This window comes from Wolffia australiana, chromosome 17 (genome assembly GCF_029677425.1).
Source record: "Wolffia australiana isolate 7733 chromosome 17, ASM2967742v1".
NCBI lineage: Eukaryota > Viridiplantae > Streptophyta > Magnoliopsida > Alismatales > Araceae > Wolffia > Wolffia australiana.
In genome coordinates, this window is record NC_135851.1 from 90,180 (window position 1) to 112,647 (window position 22,468).

General features: G+C 37.6%; 1 protein-coding gene across 2 annotated transcripts; it reads right to left on the reverse strand.

The window, feature by feature from the left end:
- Positions 1 to 14,042: 14,042 nt before the first annotated feature.
- LOC144714288 (GDSL esterase/lipase At5g55050-like) lies at positions 14,043 to 15,757 on the reverse strand. 2 transcript variants are annotated; one of them, XM_078589006.1, is made up of 5 exons: positions 15,452 to 15,757; positions 15,205 to 15,320; positions 14,869 to 15,108; positions 14,548 to 14,797; positions 14,043 to 14,473 (listed from the first exon to the last, which is right to left on the reverse strand). In XM_078589006.1, the coding sequence occupies exons 1-5, from the start codon at positions 15,699 to 15,701 to the stop codon at positions 14,235 to 14,237; spliced, it is 1,095 nt and encodes a 364-aa protein (XP_078445132.1). In that variant the 5' UTR covers positions 15,702 to 15,757; the 3' UTR covers positions 14,043 to 14,234. The 2 variants fall into 2 exon arrangements, with proteins under 2 accessions (XP_078445132.1, XP_078445133.1); XM_078589007.1 differs by having other exon boundaries at positions 14,043 to 14,452; positions 15,452 to 15,756.
- Positions 15,758 to 22,468: the final 6,711 nt, after the last annotated feature.

Below are 22,468 nucleotides of genomic sequence, written 5' to 3' on the forward strand. Positions count from 1 at the left end.
AAGTAGATCGAGCAACGTCATTCCGTGGAAGCCTTTTTAAGGGTCGAAAATGACAAAGTTTTATTGAATTTTTCTGTTTTCTTGGTATCCTTGTTCAGCCCTATTTCCAAGTGATTTGCTTGGGGGGCATTCACACCAATGTGGTTAGAAAACATCATTACCTCGAGACAGACACCCCGAACAGCATTAAGGATTAGTCTAAGCTGTCTAAAAAAAATGATCGTGTCTCCCATTTCCCCTACCTCATTTCTTAAGTAAAAAAATCCAAGGCTAATTCACCGCCCCTATTAGGTTATTCCTTGGCCACCTAAACTAATAATATTATTTCAAGCTTTTTACTATGAATAAATGATGATGATAATTCATGATAAGCTAAAAATAAGGGAGTGAATTGTGCAATTTTATGATCCCTTATGATTGTTGATTGTAGCTTATACAATAAAATTTATAAAACCTTAACTTAAAATGTATAATGATAAGTATAGGTATTGTCCAAGGGAAGCTATTAAGGACTTCAATTAGTGATTTACTTGAATAATTTGACCTTAATTAGATTTATTTAAATCTTGCATAAAGATGAAACCACCCTAATTAGATGAATAGTTTAGAAAGGAGGGTAGAAGAGATGAGAATAATAGAAGTAAGGAGCTCTAGATTGACTTCTTTGATTAAAAAAAATGATCAAAGGATTCATGTAGAGAGGTTCATAAGGATATTAGATTTTGGTTGTTTTGGGAAATTTGGGTATCCAAGTTCACTAACTACTCTATTACACACAATCTAATCGTCCTAGAAATTAAACTTCTTAATTGGGAATTGAAATAGTTAGATCAATTATGCTCACTCCTCTTAATCTTAGTAAGGACTTGTAAATTCTGCTTAAGCCTAGCAATTTAGACATTCAGACCAAAATCAAGAAGTATAACCAACAAAATTTTACAAATAAACCATCCAAATTGCACCAAAAATTCAAACGCAATAATATATAGTACCAAGTAGGGTTGATCCAGGCTGGTTCTCCTCTTTGTCTTGTAGTTGGAAAGAGCCCCTTCAAGTGTAACATCCTCAGATCAAAATTATGCTTTTATGCTTAGGTAAAATGGTAAAAATTACCATCTACCCCCAAATAGTAATTAATTTTTATCCATCTATGTAGGCATAGTCTGAATGATCCAACCGTACAGATAGAAGGAGGTTCAGACGAACAAATCCATAAAAATTTGACCCAAATCCAACTTCAAGATCAAAAGTTAATAATAAATGAAAATTGACCAATCATATCCATTGGATCAATTTTTATTCATTTAATTTGAAATTTGAAACACCTGCACTACGTGTCGACTGCTTATTGGCTGGCGAGATTATAACTACTTTAGCGGGATCATTCTTGGCATGTTATGTATCCATCCTGGAAATAAGAGAATAAAACATTATGCGTGGTGATTTACACTTGCTTGTACATTTATAATGCCATCCCCAAGTCAAATGGTGTCACGTCACCTTCTATGTTGTATGCTCGGCACCGGCAGTGCACTTACCACCTTCAAGAGAAGCATCTATGGATGGTTCTCATCTGCCAGTGCCCGCATGGGGCTACCTATGGGATGTTGTCCCCAGTACTTAGCTGATTTTTTGTTCCGGGGGCCTCCCGTGAGGGGCATGGGGGGCCATGTGCGGGCACGCACGGGCGGGGCATTCAAATTCTCAGATTCTCATCTGACTGCAGAGATTTGGCTACATGGCCGCGCAAAATCAGCTTCTTTGAATTTTGCACAAAAATCCCTAAAAATTAGGCGCGCACAAACTGATGCACCCCAAAAAAATATTTATACATATACCCATGCGCTATCTCTCTCCTCCATAATTCCTAAAAAAACCATACCAAAATACCAATTCATTTGATAAAAATACTACAACTATTTTAATTGGATCTTTACCCCTACAATGGGCGACCAAGATCTGTTTTAAGGGCATAATTGCTTTAAAAATCCTATTTTTTTCATAAATATATCCTTTTGTATTTAAATATTTAATTATTCACCGAATAAAGTCCCCAAAAATCCAATACAGTTCTAGCAAAGTGTAGAAATTTCAATAATTCATCCCACTGTAATTAACATTAGAATTATTTTTTAAACCTGCCATTTCCATTTAAATATAATTATTCCAAGCTTAACAAATTTCCATAAAATTCATAAATGAACATAACATTAGGAAAAAATAGAAATTACTTTGAAAAATTAATTAACATGTAAATATATGATAGCAACCCTATTTTAAACTCTTTAAAAGCATAAAATTGTGGTAATTCCTTGAATTAAATACTGAATTTAAGTGTTATCAATTCATCATCATCTGTGTTGATGTGAACCCTTCTTAGACTGCCAACGATAACATAAAATTTGTCATCATCCACCAATGGATGACGATGATGATGATGCATCATAATTGTTGACTCTGAACCCTAGTTGGGCTTTTGATGATGGCGATGACAACTATGAATTTGGCATTTGCTGTTTAACATGAGAATACTGTGATGAAGACTCAAAGGTGATTTTAACATGAAAATAACGAGACTAACATAAAATTGAGGACAATTACCTTGCCGATGCCGCAGAATAGAAATAACAAGGTAATCAAAAGTTGCCTTGTGTCCGCCATCTCCTTTATCTTTTGTTTGGTGATAGATAGTTTTTCATACTGGGTTAAGTTTCATTTATCTGAATAATAAAAGTTTGCCCAGAAATTTAAAAACTTTGACAATCATGTGCTTGTTTAAGGCATCGAATGTAAAGTTTCCCTATAGTTTCAACCATGGAATTCTGACCTGCTTAGATCTAAGAGATTTTCTAGCCATATGCAAATAAGAAAATAATAATATTCAAAATTAGGATAAAAAATTGGTCGCGTCCATACATTAATATTATGAATAATTCAATTCTTACAGGTTGCAGTCCTTTGAAAATGATATAGCCCACTAGGTTTAAACAACCAATAATGGTAGCGGTGGCAATGGCGCGGTGGCGGCAGCAGCAATGATGGCACTAGTGAGGGCGGTGATGGCGGCGGCGGTGACGGCGACGGCAGCGGCGACGGCAGCAGCAACGGCGGCGGCAACAGCGTTGACAGCAACGGCGGTGGAGGTGGCAAACCCGATGGGCTGGCGGGCCTGGTGTGGCCTGTATAGGGCTGGCCTCAAAGGGTCAAAATTAGCCCAATGCGCTAAACCCTATTGGGTTTGGGTTTGACCCAATATGGCCAGCACTTAGCCGATTTGACCAAGTCCTGCACATGGCTACCCTATGCCCTTCAGTCATGTGCCCTGCCTGCATGCGGACCTGCGGGCAGAGGCCTGTCTCTGTCGCACAATCGCCAGACGACACCGCACACCAGCGCACGGTGGCGGCTACGAGAGGGAAAGTTTGAGTTCTAAAAGGATTAAAAGTGATATTTAAATGCAATTTTTTTGGGATTCAAAGTGGGAAATTCTTAAGGATCTAGAGAGAGATAGGGAGATATTTAAGAGATATAAATATTTTTTTAGAGAGAGAAAAGGCCAAAATCACAGTATAAAGAGAGAGAGAGAGAGAGAGAGAAAATGAAGAAATGGTGTAGAGAGAGTTTGAGAGGGAATTGAAGCGATAATTAAAGGAGATTATTATGAAAATTTGAGGGGATTAACTAGGGATATAGATGTCTAGATAGATAAATAACTAATTTTAGAGAGAGAAAAAGCCGAAATGAGGAGATAGAGAGAGAAAATGGAGAGAGAGTGTAGGAGTTTGAGATAGAAATTGAAGGCGCAAATGAAGAAGTTTTTATGAAATTTTTAAGGGGGTAACTAGGGACATAGATGAAGGTCTAGGGAGAGAAAAAACCTATTCTAGAGAAATAAAGTAGAGAAAATGAGTGTTTAGAGAGAGAAAATGATGGATTTTAAGGGTAAATGGATGGATAATGATGAGGAAAATAGAAATCTTAGATCCTAAAACATCAATGCTTTGTCTCAATTCTATATCCTTATATTTTGCAAGGATAAGTCATTTTTCAATGCAAACAAGAGATGGGATTAAGAGAAAACTTCAATAATCTGACATTAAGCAGGTTGAACAACCTGAATTCTAAAAAGTATCTTGTCCTTCTGGCCAGACAGTTTCTAGAGCACGTCCAGAATGAAGGGAAATGAGGGAGAAAAAGTCTATTTATACATTGGTAGAATTACTAAAATACCCTTTTGGGCATTTTAATTCTCTTTTGTTGCCATTTTGCCTCTTTTTCTCCATTGGTTGAGAGCTTCCCTTTGTAATGTTTAGTTTTTTCTTTATAAGGATTTTGAGAGCCCAATGGGTAGGTCAGGTAGTGATCCATCTTCCTCAAATTTCTCTTTTGAAGGTCCACAACGCCACTTGATCCTTTCAAGCCCCTTTGCAGAATCACTAAGCTCACAAAAAATCTGTAACTCTTTTAGAGTTACCATCTTCTCATTCATGTACATTTTGCACATGTAAAACTATATAATATTCATCGTTACTACAATTCGTTGATTTCAAAGAAGTAAAGGAGTTTAGTAAAAAATAACCATATTGAGCAAAAATTAGAATTTATGGTTAGTGCATAAATATTTAATTAATTCAAGTGATAACATGATAAATTATAAATTAATAATACCAAAAACATCTACAACGTATGAAAATATGCATGCATTTATCATGTAATCAGATACTGAAGGAACGTTAGTGCAAGGGTAAATAGTTGATGGTAAAATTGTGCGCCCATGCGTGCCCACCATTCTAATGGTGTCCATGTGTCCTTCCTCTCTATTGATTGGAGATAAGTTTCCAATTCCTCTGTTGGAGTGGGTATCCATCATTCCTTCTCTCTATGGGGTGGTACCCCATTGATGAGTGCAGTGAGCCAGTCATCATCCTCTGTGTCATTCCAAGCTAGGTCTTGGTCCTCATGAAGGGGCATTAGTCGTCAAATAAATGCCAAAGCATCATGACTGACGTGTGGATCGAGTGATGATCCCTTGTTGAAGGGTCACCAATGACTCCTGTTGTGGTTGCATGGTTCTTTGATATAATTAAACTCATACTTCAATATCTTAATCTTCATGCTCTCACATGCTTATCGGATAGATGTGATTTGACCATGGATCAGCTTTCTTCCCGAAGTGAAAATTGTAGACATATCAAACTTATGTTGAACAACATCAATAGGTCTCTTCAAGGCCTTCCAAATGCGGAGTACTTCCATCACTCTCATACCTTCGAGTCATTGATGTGGTTTGTTGTCCTGTGAAATGGCTCTAGGATGTCGTCGAAGTTGGCCAACATTTCTCACTCTTCACAAGAGACTCTCAATTCCTTCTCCATTACAGACAATATCTGTAAAGCCATGAAATCGATGATCTCTCGCTTCCCCAATGCAACATGTAGCTCGTCATGCGTATTGTTCCATCTTGTTGGGCAATCTAACGGGATTTGGTTATGACTCTTTTGACCGAGATCTTTGCATGTCTTAATCTACTATTGGCGTCCTTGAGTCTATTCTCGAATGCTTGTGACTAAGGCTCTCAAACGAGTGACCACATCCCCCAAGACAAGTGCAGTATCATGAATAACCATGTTTCTATGAATTATCCCCCCTCGCACATGGCATCCAAATCATCTATGACAATGTCATAAGCAGTATTATCTCTTTCACCAACTATGCAGCTGTCCGCAATTCTAGGGGGAGGTATATTCACTGCTACATGGAATGACTTAAAGGCATCTTGAACAATGATTTTCAACACGTGGGCAGCACATGGAATGTGTCAGTCAACTATAAAACAGAAATTCACTGGCTTAAGCTCATTTTCCTATAGTGATATCATCCGTGTTGCTTGAGATATTGTCTATAGTGATAGGGCCAACCTATATAGAAAAATGGTGAGTTATGCAATAAATTAATATACTAAATAATTATGCTTGCATGGCTGTGGCAAACCTTCATTCTCAAACTGAAGGCATCCAACGCTTAGAGCACAATTGTGCTCATATTCTCACCACCGTGTTTCCCCACTAGCTCACATACTCTAATCACACGTTCACATAGTTCACACTAGTTGTTCACTCAATGAACCGTGACGCCCAGAAGACCACATGAATTCCTAGCAATGAGACATTTTATAATAAGCCCACTGTCAATGAGACATTTGCTAATAACTCTATGAGACTCCTTTTCATGATCTCCTATAGTTTCTGTGTTGCAGCCTTTATTGCCTTCGATCTTGGCAGTTGAACTGTCATCTCACTGGCACTTCCACATGATCTTAAACCCTACATTGTCCACGATGACCCACAGGAAGTCCGTGAGACAAACAAATTACACTATAATCTCCTTTGTCTTCTCTAGTATCTTCGTCATTACACCCCCCTGCTCGTACACCTCATCTATTGAGTGTTGAGTAGTAGGAATGCCCTTCAACTTAGCATAGACTCTACCATGACTCAACTGAAAATGCCTCTAGAGCATGTTCGTGGATCCACCTTGGCGCCTCTTCAACCTATTCCATAGTGGGTCAACTTTTTGGTCGTGGCATAATAGGCACGCCCATATGCCTTACCCCTACCTCCGTGAAATATCTCAATATTTCTGCTTTTTGATGTCCTAACCAAAGGCAGAGGGGTTTCCCAAACCTCATCGGTTGATGACTCTCAACCCAATTCAATGCACAAGTTGCCACGTGGAAGTTCCATCGTAGACTAGTTCATTGAGACGAGATAAACTCTGCTCAGCTCATTTTAAAAATATTGGATTGAGCTAAATTCAGAAAAAAGCTCATTCAGCTAAATTCAAAAATAAGTGCATTTACCGAAATTCAAAAAATCATATAATACATGTTATCTAATTGCAAGTTATGACTCCATATTATCATCCATAAACCCACAACATCATCAGTGATAATCTAAACGTACTCTCACATCAATCATGAGTGCTCATCTTTAAGCATCCTAGGGGTTCAAATTGGTGAAGACATATAAAATATAAGAGAGAAATATGAGAAGAATGAAGGTGGCATGAGGAGCCCCACATCTTTCCATGAGAGACATAATAAAAAAAATAAAGTAAACATTGAAATAGTTTCCATGAAGAAACAATAAGATAGAGTAAACATTCAACATATTGATTCAATAATTTTCTTCCTTACTCTCTTTGTCATGGCATACAAGTAGGAGACATTCGAAGACAGACAAATGCACAAGTATAATAGATTTGAATGGTGATACATAACATTAGGAAGAGAATGAGGGAGAGATACACACTAGTAGGGTATATGTGAGTGTGTGCATGTGATAATACATCACACTAAAATAATGCCCCCATGTCAGTGAGATTATATGTGCATAGTTCCATTTAACATATCATTTTTTTCAAAGACACTGTTTTGTTTCATTTTTCATATGATTACGCGGTATAATAACTATACAATTTTCTGCAGAAAACGAACAGAAATTAAACAACCAACTTCAATTTTCATCTTACTTAATGATTAAACAATGCATAATCACACGATAAGCTTTACCTTGGGAATAAACTTATGAAATACATTAATTATGATTAAAGTAGGATTTCAGAAAATCACTTCCCCGAGTGCACAGAATTATTCATCAAAATTGTGAAAAATTATCCGAATAAATACTTTGAATACTTGAAAATTTTAATATGCAGGTTTAATTCTTGAAGGGCAGAAAATGCAACATGTAGTTAATACTTAGGAAATTAAGGATATCTGTGCAGTTTCTTCGAATCAGCTTTAGTGCCATTATACAAATTACAACCTAAGAAAACAGATAATTCCATTGTGAAACACTTGACAATCATGATCGAAATGAACCATAATTACTTAAAAAAATTTATACAGCCATGAATAAAAGTTAAGTAAACATTTTAAAAAATAGACGCAGCTAATAATGTACCAAAGGAACTACAAGACTCGACATAAGTTTCAAAGACTAATAATCATAATTTGAATATTTGGAGATTCAAACTAAGCACTTGAGAAAAATATAGAAAATTTAAGTAGCAAAAGATGTGCAAATTCTCTGAGATTGGGAACTCATTCGAAATATTAAAATCAAAAAATTAACCATGTATCCTTGAATTCTACTCACAAAATTGATAACTAAACAATTGAAATTGTGAATGATCGCATTACAAAATAATCATATTAGAAGATGATCACCCAATTGTGAATGATCAACAAACAACAATGCTCCTTTCAACCTTTTTCGCATTGAGCAAGATGATAGTCAGAAAAGAAACTAAATAAGAAAATGAAGAGAAATAGAAAAAATAGAGCAAAACTTGAATTTTCTTCCTCAAAGCACTTACTAGACCACTCTCTTTCTTCCTCAAAGCCCTTAAATAGGCTCAGTCTTCCAGCTCCAACACTTGACCAAAATCTTCCTTTCTCAAAGCCCTTCGCCGTCATGAGTCAGCTGTCCACGCATTGTGCCTTGTGAGAGGAAGAATAGAACAAAGTTATTTGAGTTTTTCAGGGCTTTTATTTTCTGTCACCAATGATGGTGACATCGTCCGGTGATGGGGACGCAACGGGATGCCTCAAGTAGTGACGTCTAATGAAGTAGTGACGGATTTTTTCAAAATTCTGTGACGTATCGTCATCTGTCCTGTTACATCCGGGGCACCACGTCCCAGACGTGCCATTCCCTAGTGTCAACATCTCGAATGCCAATAAAATTTAATGGATAAAACTTGAGTATGTATTAGAGCATTTTTTATTCAGGTTAGAAATATCCATGGCAGCCCTGTAGATAAAGTGGTAAATATTTTTTAGCATGAGTCAACTGAGCCCCCTCCACCCCTTTCCCATCCCTATGTTATGGGATTTAGGGCATTTACTAGGCACATGAAACAGTCACATATCCAGAAAATAGAATATTGCCTATTTTGTAAGATCATTCTTAGTTTTTTAGGGATCACTAAGGCCTTACATTGGGCCTATTAAAAGGACATCATTCGTCTTGTTTTTTCTCTCTTCCTATCTCTCCTTCTCTATTAGTTCTAAGGATGTTTGTCATGTGGCTAAACTTGAATGAGCCAAATGGGAAGTTTAGCAATACGCCGGCCTTGATTTTGTTCAACAAGTCAAGCAGCCTTCACAATTACAACAAATGTCTTTGGGTGTATCAGAATTAAAAGATGGACTCATGGGGTTAGCCACTTGAGAGAGAATAGTGTGTACTATATTGCCAAGAGAATTTATAGAGTCGGGTGCAAACTGTTGCACCCGAACACAACCAGGCTAATCTAGCACTTGGCAGTCACATCAACTATGGTGGGAAGGTATGCACCAAACCTTCCTGGTCGTTTCCCAGGACCTGTAACTAGAATGTCAATTTCACCTGTCTACTCCTGCAGTGCATACATATGCTGAGGTCGATACCACTAGGCACACAGTGCACTTGTGGGTCCTTCCCAAAGGTTTCACTTCAATGCCTCCTTTGGATGTGACATCCTATGCATAACATCTGGAGGCTGTGGTATCAAACATGAGGTCTCCCTAACCCACATCGGCACTACCAATAGTAAGCTAATGCTTTGTGCAAAGACTAGCTTCGAGTCTTTGTAAGTCATCATATAAGACCAGAACAGGCGTCCCGCCCAAACATATCGTGAAGGGCCTGCGCAGCCTTCCCGTATGTTTGCATTCAGTTATATTATGTCCATCGTTTGTGGCATGAACTAGGCCTGTGAGCAGATCCGCCATGTCAGTTATCCGACATATTGCTGAACAAATATTTAGCATGCTAATAAAATATGGTGACAGCTACAACATGTGCATGGATAGGCACTACAAGGGAAACCAAACAGATTGGGCCCCTCACAATAAGGGTTTGACATTTCGAACCTGAGACTGGTCGGAACAGACCAAACCAAGACTGTCGGTCCACCATTTTATGATGGACCAGTTGGTCGGGTGTCCGATGGTCAAACCGGACTGGGAACAGATTAAATAATAAATAAAAATATATTATATTTGATCCCTGCTTCCCCACTCCCCCTGTTCTTGCTCCTCTCTCCCCCCATTTCCCTGGTTGTGCTCCGCCTTCCCACCGATTGTGCTCCCCCCCCTCTGCCTGGTCGTGCTCCCCCTTCTCACCGACCGTGCCCCTCTCCTCTCCCTTTGGCTCCTTCGCTTTCTCTCTCCCTCCCTCTCTCATTTTCTCTCGCGCGTTCGCTTTCTTGTTCTCTCTCATGCTCTCTCTCTCTTGTTTTCTCTTGCAGCTCTCTCTCTCCCGTTCTCTCTTTCTCTCTCGCATGCTCTCTCTGCTTTTCCCGTTTTCTCTCTCGCGCTCCCTTTCTTGTTCTCTCTCATCCTTCTCTCTCTTGTTCTCTTTTGCACGCTCTCTCTCCCCCCGTTCTCCCTTTCTCTCTTGCACGATCTCTGCTCTCTCTCTCGTTCTCTCTCTCGCCCTCTCTTTCTTGTTCTCTCTCATGCTCTCTCTCTTTTTCTCTCATGCACGCTCTCTCTCTCCCCTGTTCTCTCTGTCTCTGTCTCTGTCTCTCTCTCTCTCTCTTTCTTGTTCCCTCTTGCATGCTCTCTCTGCTCTCTCTCCCCCCTGTTCTCTCTCTCTCTCCCTCTCTCTCTTTCTTGTTTTCTCTCGCACGCTCTCTCTCTCCCCTGTTCTCTCTCTCTCTCTCTCTCTCTCTCTCTCTCTCTCTCTCTCTCTCTCTTTATTGTTCTCTCTCGCACGCTCTCTCTGCTCTGCTCTCTCTCTCTCTCTCTCTCTCTCTCTCTCTCTCTCTCTCTCTCTCTCTCTCTCTCTCTCTCTCTCTCTCTCTCTCTCTTGCTCTCTTCCTTGTTCTCTCTCGCACGCTCTCTCTGCTCTCTCTCTCGTTCTCCCTCTCTGGCGCTCTCTTTCTTGTTCTCTCTCATGCTCTCTCTCTCTTGTTCTCTCTTTGCACACTCTCTCTCCCCCCTTCTCTCTCAGACTCTCTCTTGTTCTCTCTTTGCACACTCTCTCTCCCCCCTTCTCTCTCAGACTCTCTCGTTCTCTCTCTGATGTAAAACGATGATCGGAATTGATACTTCGGGCTTGGCCATCCCATCCCGGTCGACATTCCAGCAAAGTTTGTCCGTCGACAGCTGAATGTTTCAACCTGGTTTTTCTCAAGAGAATAAACACTAAATACAATGTAAATGACGTGGAATTTTAAGATGATTCGAGAAAATTATAACGAGAAGAACGTCAATCATCGAGTGACCCAGGACGCAGCTCATTTGGGCGACACGTGACGGGTTATGTCACGAGCAAGCTCCCAATGACCTGTGTGAGCAAATCGAGAGTCGACGAGTGGGGAACATTCTCGTCCAAGAGCGTCCACACTGTCAATGTGAACAAGCTGATCCGATACGGACAAGGAGATTTTCTAACACAAAGGTGGTAGCTAATCCTATAATCACGTTAAACTCTCTCAAAGGCGATGAGAAATTTTGAGAATGGCACTGAGCGAAATAATTAATACTGTAAATGAACGAGGGAAGAGACAAACCAGATGGTCTGAATTCACTTCCCATTGGTAAGGAAACTGTCTGGCTTCAAGAAGGGTGAATAGTATGTGGATAGCCAAGCGAGGTGCAAGAGAGACGATAGGAGTGTGTTGAGAACACTATAACTGATTGTGTCACTGGATAGGTTTTCTGATCATCAGAAGTCGATCTTTGCGCTGCTGGCAAATATAATTGTCAATGATCAGAAAAGTCGACGATCAGAGATGATGATCGACTAGTAATGACAACAACTGAGAATCGAGGTGATCGATTGAGCTGGGCAGTGTCGACGATCAATCATAGAAGCTCGGTCGGCCGTGTCCAGATCACAAGAAGAGGCCTGACATGTTCTTCTCGTCAACTTGGGAGAATTGAACAGTCGCTGACAAGACAGTCCCCCGTGTAGAATCCACCGGTGGCGAAGAGTCTCTAGGCGATGTCGGATGGGAACAGACGCCCCTTTGAACTGGATATCGGCAGAATTGCCAGTCGAATTTGAGAATAAGAGGCGGAGAGAAGATTCGTCCACTGGCCACTAGTGACCATGATGAATCAGGCGAGGCACTTTGATCTTTACTGACGATGCTGAGAATTCTTGGATTTGTCATGGCTTCGGCGAGAGCTGATTCAGTCGGAAGGGAAATCACGCAGAATTTGCAATCTTCTGATGATGCAAATCAGGGAAAAAAAATAGATCAATCTGGAGATAGTCGATTCAATGTTGACATCAACGATTCAGGCGAGAGGTTTGGAAGAAATGTTTTCTTCTTCTTCCATTAATGATAGCATTGAAAGAAGAATATCGACGGTCTGGCCTGGAATGAATCGCCGTAGCATATCGGCGAGAGCAGACTTCTAACAATATTGACGGTCTGGCCTAGAATAAATCGCCGTAGATCATCGACAAACAGATGAAACCAGAAGCACGCTATCATTAGGTGCAAACAATGAACAATGCGACTCTTCTCTATTCCATAAAAGAACGGCAGTTTTCACGGTTCACTTTTCTTCATCGATAGAAGAAGGTCATCCAGAATAACAAAAGGAAGCAATTCCAAAACCTTTCTCAACAAGTGAATTCATGTCCTTCTTCTTCTTTCAAGAACAAAGCAACATGATAAAGAGAAATAACTGTCAAAAGAAACTTCAGATCTGGATTTTCACGATAACAAGTCTTAACTTCCCACGTCCACCCTTCCTCCTTATAGAGAGGAAGTGGTGGTGTGTGAGGCCCAATTTTAAGGGGAAAGCCTATTGGGCTTCCCCTTAAAAGGGATCTTTAGGAGGGAGAAGAAGCCCAATAGGGATTTCGTCCCCCTAAAGATGATATCTAAATCATAATTAAAAATGAAAACACACACAGGAGGCCGGTACTCATGCAAGAGGGGCCTCCGATAATCCAAGTATAATGAAAAGAAAGAAAATTTAAAAAAAAGAACACAAAGACGACTCGAGACGCTCCAAGACGACGCGAATGTTGCTTCAAGCTTGATAGTGGAAGTGTTAGTTCTTCACGTCGTCTCGGGCTCCGCGTAAGGGCTGGCGACGAGTCTGGACACAATCAGCTGGATGGTTCTCCATCACTCTCTCTCTCTCTCACGCTCTCTCTCTATCTCTCTCTCTCTCTCTCTCTCTCTCTCTCTCTCTCATGCTCTCCTCTCTCCCACTCTCTGAGTCCCTCTTTTTTGCTCGCAATCTCGAGAATGTTTCGTTTATCTTGTTTCTTTCTCTCTCCTACTCTCTCAATTTTGCTTCATTATAGGTTTACTCACTTCTTTCTCTGTCTCTATCAACATACACTCTACTCTGTCAAGTTTTCTCCCTTTCTTTTAGCCGTCTTTATTTTTATTTTATTTTTCTTTTCTTTTCTTCATCTGTTCTTCTTTTATTTTCTTTTTCTCCTGTTTTTTATGATTCTTTTCTTCTTTCTTCTTCTTTCCATCTTATTTTATTGTTCTCTTCTCCTTTTCTAGTCTTCTTTTACTTTTTCTTCTTCATTACCTTTTTCCTACTATTTTATTTCTTCGTCTTTCTCCTGATTTTCTTATTTCTCAATATGCTTCTTTACCTTCTTCCTTTTCATCTTCCTTTCTTCTTCTTTAGTTCTTCTTTTATTGTTCAATTATTCTTTTTTCAATCTTCTTTTCTTTTTCCTTTTATTTTATTTTTCTTTTCATTTTTCAAGATGGGCTTTATAAATGACTTTGCAATAAATTTTCCCTTTGATGAGAAGTCCATACTACTTTTTTATCTTCGACTTTGACTTGTCAACATGACTACACCAAGACCAGACCGGACCCTAACCAGGATGATCCTTAGGACGGTTTAGGTCCTTGCTAAAAGTACAGACCAGACCGGGACAGTCAAACCCTACTCACAGTGTCCTGTTTGCCCTTACAATGTGTGGATGTGACGAGGCTGACAACAATGTCATGGGTATTTTCCTTGCATTTGTTAGCTGATCACTCTTTACTCAATATACTTCAACAATTGTTTATTTCCAACAATATTACTCGAATTACATTTTCTATTTATCATGTCCGGTAATCGCCAAAACAATGTGATACTGCGAAAAAGGATCTTCAATTCATCCCCCGAATATGCTAAAATCCCCCAGCAAGAAAAATATTATACTCTACGACTGGACCCGGGAGTGTTCCAGTAATAATCATCAAAGCGGAACCAGCTCTTTGATTGCTATAGGTGAGGCATATTTTCGGCCATCAAACACGGCGCGAGTGACCACCTCAGAAAAGGCCTGAGTGGAGTGATATCTGTCCCAGAACAAGTACTTCTCTCTGTCTGAGCAGTAAGTTGAGTTAGGCGTACAATCCGACGCTGCGTTAAGCCTTCCTGAGCCGCAGCATGCGGCGATGCTTTCCTTGAACCCTGAGAAAGTGTGATGAGACCCTTCTAATAAGATTATTTCCTGGGAACTTAGATGCGTTTAATCGAAAGAAACAAGGCGTGAGTGTTTTTTTTACCAAATTTTTGCGGCTTGGACGTGAGAAGGGTGATGAAGTCGTAGATATCTAAGAAAGAATAGGAGAAGCCATGGAGTCTGAACGAGAGGTCGCGAAGCACGATTCTCATAGCCCTGTTGAACTTCCTGGAAATATTGTTGATGTATTCGACGCAACCGTCGCCGGGAACAGAGAGTCGTGCAATGGGGATGCAACCCATGGGGCCGGTTCCGGACACAAGAAATTTCCTTCCTCCACGATTGTATAAAGACTGCACGCAGTTGTAGATAAGAATTAGATTATTTAACCTGGTCAAAAATGGAAGAAGTTAGATGAGAGCACCTTCAAATGTATTTTAAACTCGTGGGTCAACTGTTCGATGAATAAGTCTTGTTGGGTTTCATTCTGGACTCCAGAGCGAGCCAAGAACTGGAACATGTCATTGTTGGCCGTGCTAAAATAAAATATAGACTTCGAAATGAAGTTTCCCGCTGCTTTTCTGCCGAGCCGCGTCTTCAGCGAGTCCGAGACACTGTCGAAGTATCGAATTTGCTTGCTAAGTGGAATAGAATTGTTTGGGTTCTGATGGTTCACAACGAAAACAGAAAATTTTTCATTAGCATGAATATAAGACGGACGGACGAAAACAAGAGTTTAATTGGAGAATAAGGATCCTACTGTGGAGTCGAAGATACCGGAGCCTCCAGAAGCAAAGTTTACGCCTGTCGCTGCCGGCCTGCCGTCGGTTAAGGAGAGATACGCCGGTGGGCTTTGGCGGAAACCTAGCTGCATGGCTGGACATAAAACGCAACCAGGTCATATCTGTATCACTAAGTGAAGCCATAATTAGAGAAAATATATGAATACCTGAAAAGCCTTAAAAAAAATGAAGTTGAAATTGAGGGAAAAAGGAAATGAAAGCTACCAAGGTAGTCGCTTCCGCTATATCCATTACTAAATCTCCCCGTCGGCCGTTTTCCGGGAAAATCAATACCATATGGCAGAAAATTTGCGCTCGCTGGGTTTCCCCGCAAGAAATTATTGTTTCCAACGTCCACCGTGGAGTCCCCAAACACGTAGATTGCCGGAATAGCATCGCCTGCCGTTGCCGTTGGTATGTACACTGCGACGGCAAAGCCCCATACTAGAAGGGGAAAACGAAGCTTATTCTCCATTATTCAGGCTGATAGAGGTCGAGGAAGACTTACCTCGGTACTTATCCGATGCATGTCATGTACATATGGGGCACTTATAGCTTTTACGTTTATCATCGTCGCCATTCGAGAGGAGTAGAACGTGTTTGCGTGTTATGTGTGAATCCATCGCCGCGGTATGAAACGGAATAGAGCTTTCACATTGACTGCCGACACTGGTCCAGGATGCGGACACCAAGGACAGCGTAAACGATATTTTCACACCCCTTAGGATGTTGGGTTGAGCTGGTTTGGACACAGGATACCAATTCGCAAGATCCAAATAGATGTTGACACGCTCGTTGCTTCAAGCCTATCCGTTGAGCTGGCTAATGGGAAAACGTCGGTACTCGAACGAATAGTTGTGAAACCCGTAAAAAAATATTAATCAAGATAACGCTCGCCCTTTCATCACGGCATAAGACTATCGTCAAATAGTCGAAAAAACTAATCGTTAAATTTTCATTTATAATATCTATTTTGTTAAATATAAGGTGTTCGAGGTAAATTACGGTGTAATCGTATGATAAGATTGTTACCGTATATATATCATATTTTTCGTTTTCTAGAACTTTTGGAGTTCGTTTCGGTAGATTTTTGCGCGGTGAAATAGCGAGGGAGATGTAGACAAAGCTAGTACGCTAATGAGCCTTAAATCGCGCAAACGGATCCCTGAGCTGGCAGGGCAGGGCGACAATTTCAAATTGGACGAAAGGCCGACAATGGCCTTCCATGTTTGTGGTGGATGGTGCCTCGGGCTACACCACCATGTGACGATAAACAACTTAATATCAAAATGTTTAAATTCCATTATATCTATAATCCAAATGATTCTTAATTTCCCCAATATCAGATATAATAAGGCCCTCACCAATGGAAAGGGATAGGCTCACAGTTTATTTCCATTTGTAATTACCCTCACTAACGCATTCCATTACTCAAATTTAGGCTCGTACACATTATTATGTTTTACTTTTGTTGGAAACTTGCTTAATAGATTGTTCAATGATAGATTGTTCGCCAAGGACTTATTACTAACACCATTACGTGTACAACCGGTCATATTGATTATATTAGAAGTTAATCACATAGCAGTATAGATACTATTTTACATCTATGATTAAAACTTACTGAATGTAATACATAAAAGATCAGAAATCATAATAAGAACTGTAAAAACTAGATGAAAGGAAGAGTAAGACAACTACATGATCAAGAGTGAGCTCTTACTCTAGGCATTCGACAATATAAACTACTCAAGGTCATTGATTGTGACTTTTTATCAATTACGATTCATAGAGCTGGCTACCAAGGAAAGATTCCTTTAAAGGGATCCATTTTACAATACCATCTATAATCCCTAAAATGATAGCAGTCAATATATATACACAAATTTTTTTTGGTAGAGTGCGATTTGGTAAAATCATTAAATTAAGTCACTTCTCACTGATGCATGCATGCATGCTTCTCATACATGCATGCAGTGTCCTTTAAAATTATACATAAAACATTTCATTAGGGAACTTTTTTTCATGAATGGAAGTACCATTTAAAATGCATGATATAGAAAAAAATGGATAAAGAATCTGTTAGGCTATGCAAACACTTAGTTACTAGAGGACAGGACTGTGACTGGACATATTTTTGTAAGAAAACAAATACTCTTAGTGAAAGTAAATCAATTTTTATCAGAAAATAAATTTTTGACAGAACATATTTCACATTTGTTATAGTGTTTTTTATATGGTGAAAATATTATAAAATAATGCACTTCCATGAAAAAATTAACAATAATGGCTCATCTGAGTTGAACTGATGTTTCATTTATTTTAAATGAAAATTTTAAAACATTTTTAAGAAACTATTAGATAATATTGAATTTGATAAAATAGTAAAAAAAATAATATTCTTATTTGATATGATGTGTCGTTGACTTTAAATGAAAAAACATAGTTCTTTTCACAAAAAAATTATCCAACATACTACTTTCTAAAATCATGTGGTTTGGATCATTTAAATTGTGCACATGAGAACTCATAAGTGGTGTTGTCATTTTTGCGTAGAAGAATCCTCAAGCCAATGGATATTTCGTATGTTGCAATTTTTTATGCCACTAATACTAACTAATATTAGGGATTGAAGACTAGTAACAACAGAAATGGTTATTGTTAGGTTGTGGTGCCTTGATTGAATGATAGAAAACCTTTTTTATAGAACAGAAAATGTGATTGATTACATATCAACCTCTAAAACATATGACATCACATGTACCCTGTGGGGAACTTGTTCTATCCTTCACATCCTTAGTGTCTCAAGTTCAACGGATCACTTATACAACCATGATGTCTAGGTATAATACCATTAAGAGATTCGTATGTACCAATTTGGTGATATATTTCTCTAACGAGCACCCACAATCTCCCCTTAGTGTCTCCACTTTAATGCCCACAAGATCAACCATACTTATCATATTAGTAGGATCAGATTGTGTTATTTCTATACGGATAATTTGATGTCAAACACGACTATCAATTGTATTATTATCTTTTCATAATTTATGTTTAAATACTAGTGATCATTGTATTATGATCTCGTCATAATTCACTAGGTCATTGCACGTATTCGTAGACTTTATTATAAACATCACATGGGAATAATAATGAAGAAGTATTTCATTCAATTCAACTTAAATGAAAAGGTGGTGGCATGATTGGCTTGATGGCCACAGAATATCCATATGTCACTTTATCTTATCATTGCTCTTTAAATTTTTTATTCTCAAATAAGTATTTATAGTCTTGCGCTAATATGTCTGACTAATTGTTTTTGCTTATGCATGCATATTATTCCTAATATATTTTTAAATTCAATAAATATAAAAATAACCTGTAAGGTCTGATTCATTTTATTATGTGCCTTTATTAATGAGCTTTAAGACTAACCCAACATGACTCCTTGGAATCATAACATAAAGTTTTACATTTTTTAATGAAATAAAGGACTTAGGTACCTTTTTTGGTTGAAATCAGAGAAGAGGGAGAGAGAGCTCAAGCCATGATCTGAATCAGAATAGGAGGCACCATAAAGGAAAATCCTAAAATAACCCTCTTTAGGTATGATGTCCAAAGGAGGAAGATTGTGGAGCTACTCCATAATTAACCTTTGAAAGCTGCTTTCCTATTTGATGCGCCATGAAAACATAGGTTGGTGATGGATTTTAAGGCATCATTCACCTAACTCTGTAGAATTAGATCGGAGGGCTAAGAAACTAGGGATTAACTTCTATTCTCCCTCTTTGTATCTCATTAGGATTTTTTTTCCTCAAAAATGTTTAAATGAGTGAAAAAGAATTTTATTAAGATCCATTCTTATTCTTCAAGAGTGTGGAGTATATTTATGTGGACTTCTCATCAAGGAGCTGAAGAAGTCGCACCAAATTGGTATAAATTGGAATTAACAATGAGATTCATGTAGTTTTTCTTTATTGATTACTTGTGCTTTCCTTTTTTCCAGGTCAGTCCTAAAATCCTCCTCTAGCAAAATTTACATTTTTTTAATTCCACCGCACACTACCGTACACATCTGCCACGCATCCACATGCAGAGGCCTACAGATTATGCAATAACTGCCACACTATCTGGAAATTATGTTCTTCTAGTTTTCAACTCTGTTAGGTGGAGTCAACTCTGTCAAAAGTGGTTCATCCAGTTTTGAACGGATTGCTGGTCTCTAACTGTGCCTATCCAGCATTATGCGGATATCATTCACCCATTCTCTAAAGGTTGACACATCTGCTCTCAACACCAGTTTCTAGTGTCCCCAAGTACAATTGAAGGTAAAACTAGCTATTTTTAATGTTTTTAGTTTAACTCTTACCCAAAAGTTCCTTAAAAATCAGATATTTTATTCAAAACCCAAAAAAACATTTATCACATTTTCTGGATTAAAATTAGTATTCTTTCTTATTTTGATTTTGAAGTTATAAAAAGTCCTATGTCATCAAAAAAATTACTTCTAAATTAAAATTTAGTATGTTAGTTATTGTTCTGTTAGTATCCATCCTTATTCATCCCTCTTCCATATAAAGTATTAAATTTAAATTACATTGCGTAAATCATTGTTCACAAATCTTTATCCCTAGGCTCTGGTTTCTGAAAAATATTATCATAAACTTTACCTTAATGAATAGTTCTAAGTGATAAAATATCCACTATTGTTGACTCCAATGTTGCAATTGGAGTGATAAACAACATGAAGGATCTCGTAGATCAACTTAAATTCAACATTATTTATATTTAATCATTCATTACATTTATATGAGTTGATTTACATTTAAATAATTTAAACAACAATAAAAAAAAATATTCATCATGATATTTTGATTAATATTGTTTACATGAATCAAAAGAATGAATTTACAAGGTATGAAGATATGTGTCCTAATGGCTAGGTAATATTCTGTTAATATCAAATAAATATTTATATGCTCATGATCAAGCCAATCTTTTAGAGTTATAAATAATTCTAAGAATAAATTTAAAATTTAATGGTTTAGTACTTGATTTTAATTTCCCTCATTTGACTCATTAGAAGAAAATAAAATTTTGCGTCGAATCTAAAAAGTTATTTTTCAAACGCTCTGTGGGGATGCCTTTATAATCAGTTATATTTATTTTATATTTTCCGAATTCATTCATCTATGCTTCTAAAAATATCAATATTAATTACAGGATAAATTCATTTTTATTTTAATAAACTCTATAATAGGTTATTCTTAGTAATCATGAGTTTGTCATGTTATTTCATAGGTAAATGAATATTCATATCATCACTTATAAAATTCAGTATCTGCACATCATGAAAATTTTATTATTGATGAATATTTTCTAGTTTCATGTTTATAGAAATTTACAAGAATTAAACGGGAAAGATAACAATGAGCTGGAACATATATAGCACAAATGGTCACGAAGGGGTCGAATGTGGTATTGGACTTTCACCTGAGCTAGTAGAGGATTATGGGCCATGTCTCAATACAATAATTTTTCCCTAGATAAATTTATAAAAGAGGGCAGATACAATCTCAAAACTCTTTCTGCTCTTTCTTTTCAACAAATGAAAATCCTGATGATTCTTGCCCATTTACTGAACACGTCAATATCTTTGGTAGAACAAATGAATCCCATGCTCTTTGGAGAAAAAATTATAAATATAGAGGTCAGAATTAGAATACAGACGGACAGAACACCTTTAACCAAAACCATTTATCTCTCAACATTCCCATACGAAGCATCATCACTCTACACCTCTTTTTTGTAATCCTCTTTTATGATGATCAAACCAACAATACCTTAGAGAATTTAAGTAGGAGAAAAATATTGTCAAATTACTTTTTAGCAACGAAAAATCGATATTGAAGAAATGGCAACAGAGGGATATTAAAAGGTTCAATAATTCATAGAATACTTATAGAATGAAATGTAAAATGGACGACTTTGTTCCCAAGGAACACAGCTAAGATCAACATCGAACGCAGAATATTATTAATGATAGAAACTTATATTTCCTAGAAAAAAATCTAACTGATGGAAGTAGTAAATATATTCAAATGGATATTTTTTGTCCTTCTATTAATGAGATTCATCATACTGAAAATATGCATGCAATTTTTATTTTTAGAAGTACAAATTCTTTACCATCAATAATAGGTGGACAAATAATCCAATGGAATGCCACTGCCATGAAAAGGATAAAAAAATAAAGATGGCAGCTCCATTCCAAAGGGTTATAGCCCGCCTACCTGTCATCTTATTGCCTAAAATCATCCAAAGTAAAACCAAAAAGTAATTACCTTCTAGAGAGTTTCTAAGAAGCTACTGTTGCCACTCATTTGGTTGGTGTTATTCAGCACATTAGTTTTTATTTAAAACTATAAAAGTATCCATTTACACCTTCAAGGAAACAACAAAGGATTCCATCTTTTTTTAGATTACTTTTTTATTAAATGAGATTCCTAGAAAGAACATTTTTTGGATTATCAATTCAAAAAGGACCCTTGAGCTTCAATAGCTTAACGTGAAATATAAAGAATCATTTTTACTAGATATTGTTTGTATTTATGGCTAGCGTAAACTTAATTCTTAAGGTGCTTTATCATTAAAATTAAATATGGAATTTGGAGCCGACTTTAATAGAATTGAAATTAGCTGATGAACATTTAGAGGATGCGATAGCTAAAGTTGAGCGTCGTAATTTTCATATGGATATCATAGTAGAATACATGAAAAATCAAATAAAATAATGATTCATACACCCATCAACTTGGGCAGGCCATGGCCAAGGCCACCAAAGATTTTGATAAAGGCATGGTTAAATTGATATTAGGAACTGAAAAAATGGAATTTCCCTTATCCAAATTAATGAAGTGTCCTTGTGGATTCTGTGAGGATGGATTCTTGTCAAATTTACTTTTATGCGTGAAGTTATAATTTTATTTAATCTTGATTATGATCATTTGATTCATGAATATTTTTAGAGCTAATTAAAGCTTTAACTTTCTTAGATATTGAGTGTAAACCATTTCCTTCTTCTATTAAATATGGCTTTTGAGGACCTTGTAATTATTTTCCTGTTATTATCTCATCACTGCAATCTTCATCACATCAAAATGTTTTAGTTGAAGTCATACCATATTATATATCTGTAAAAAGGTGGACAATTATGATATTAACAAGATTTCCCCTTTGTGA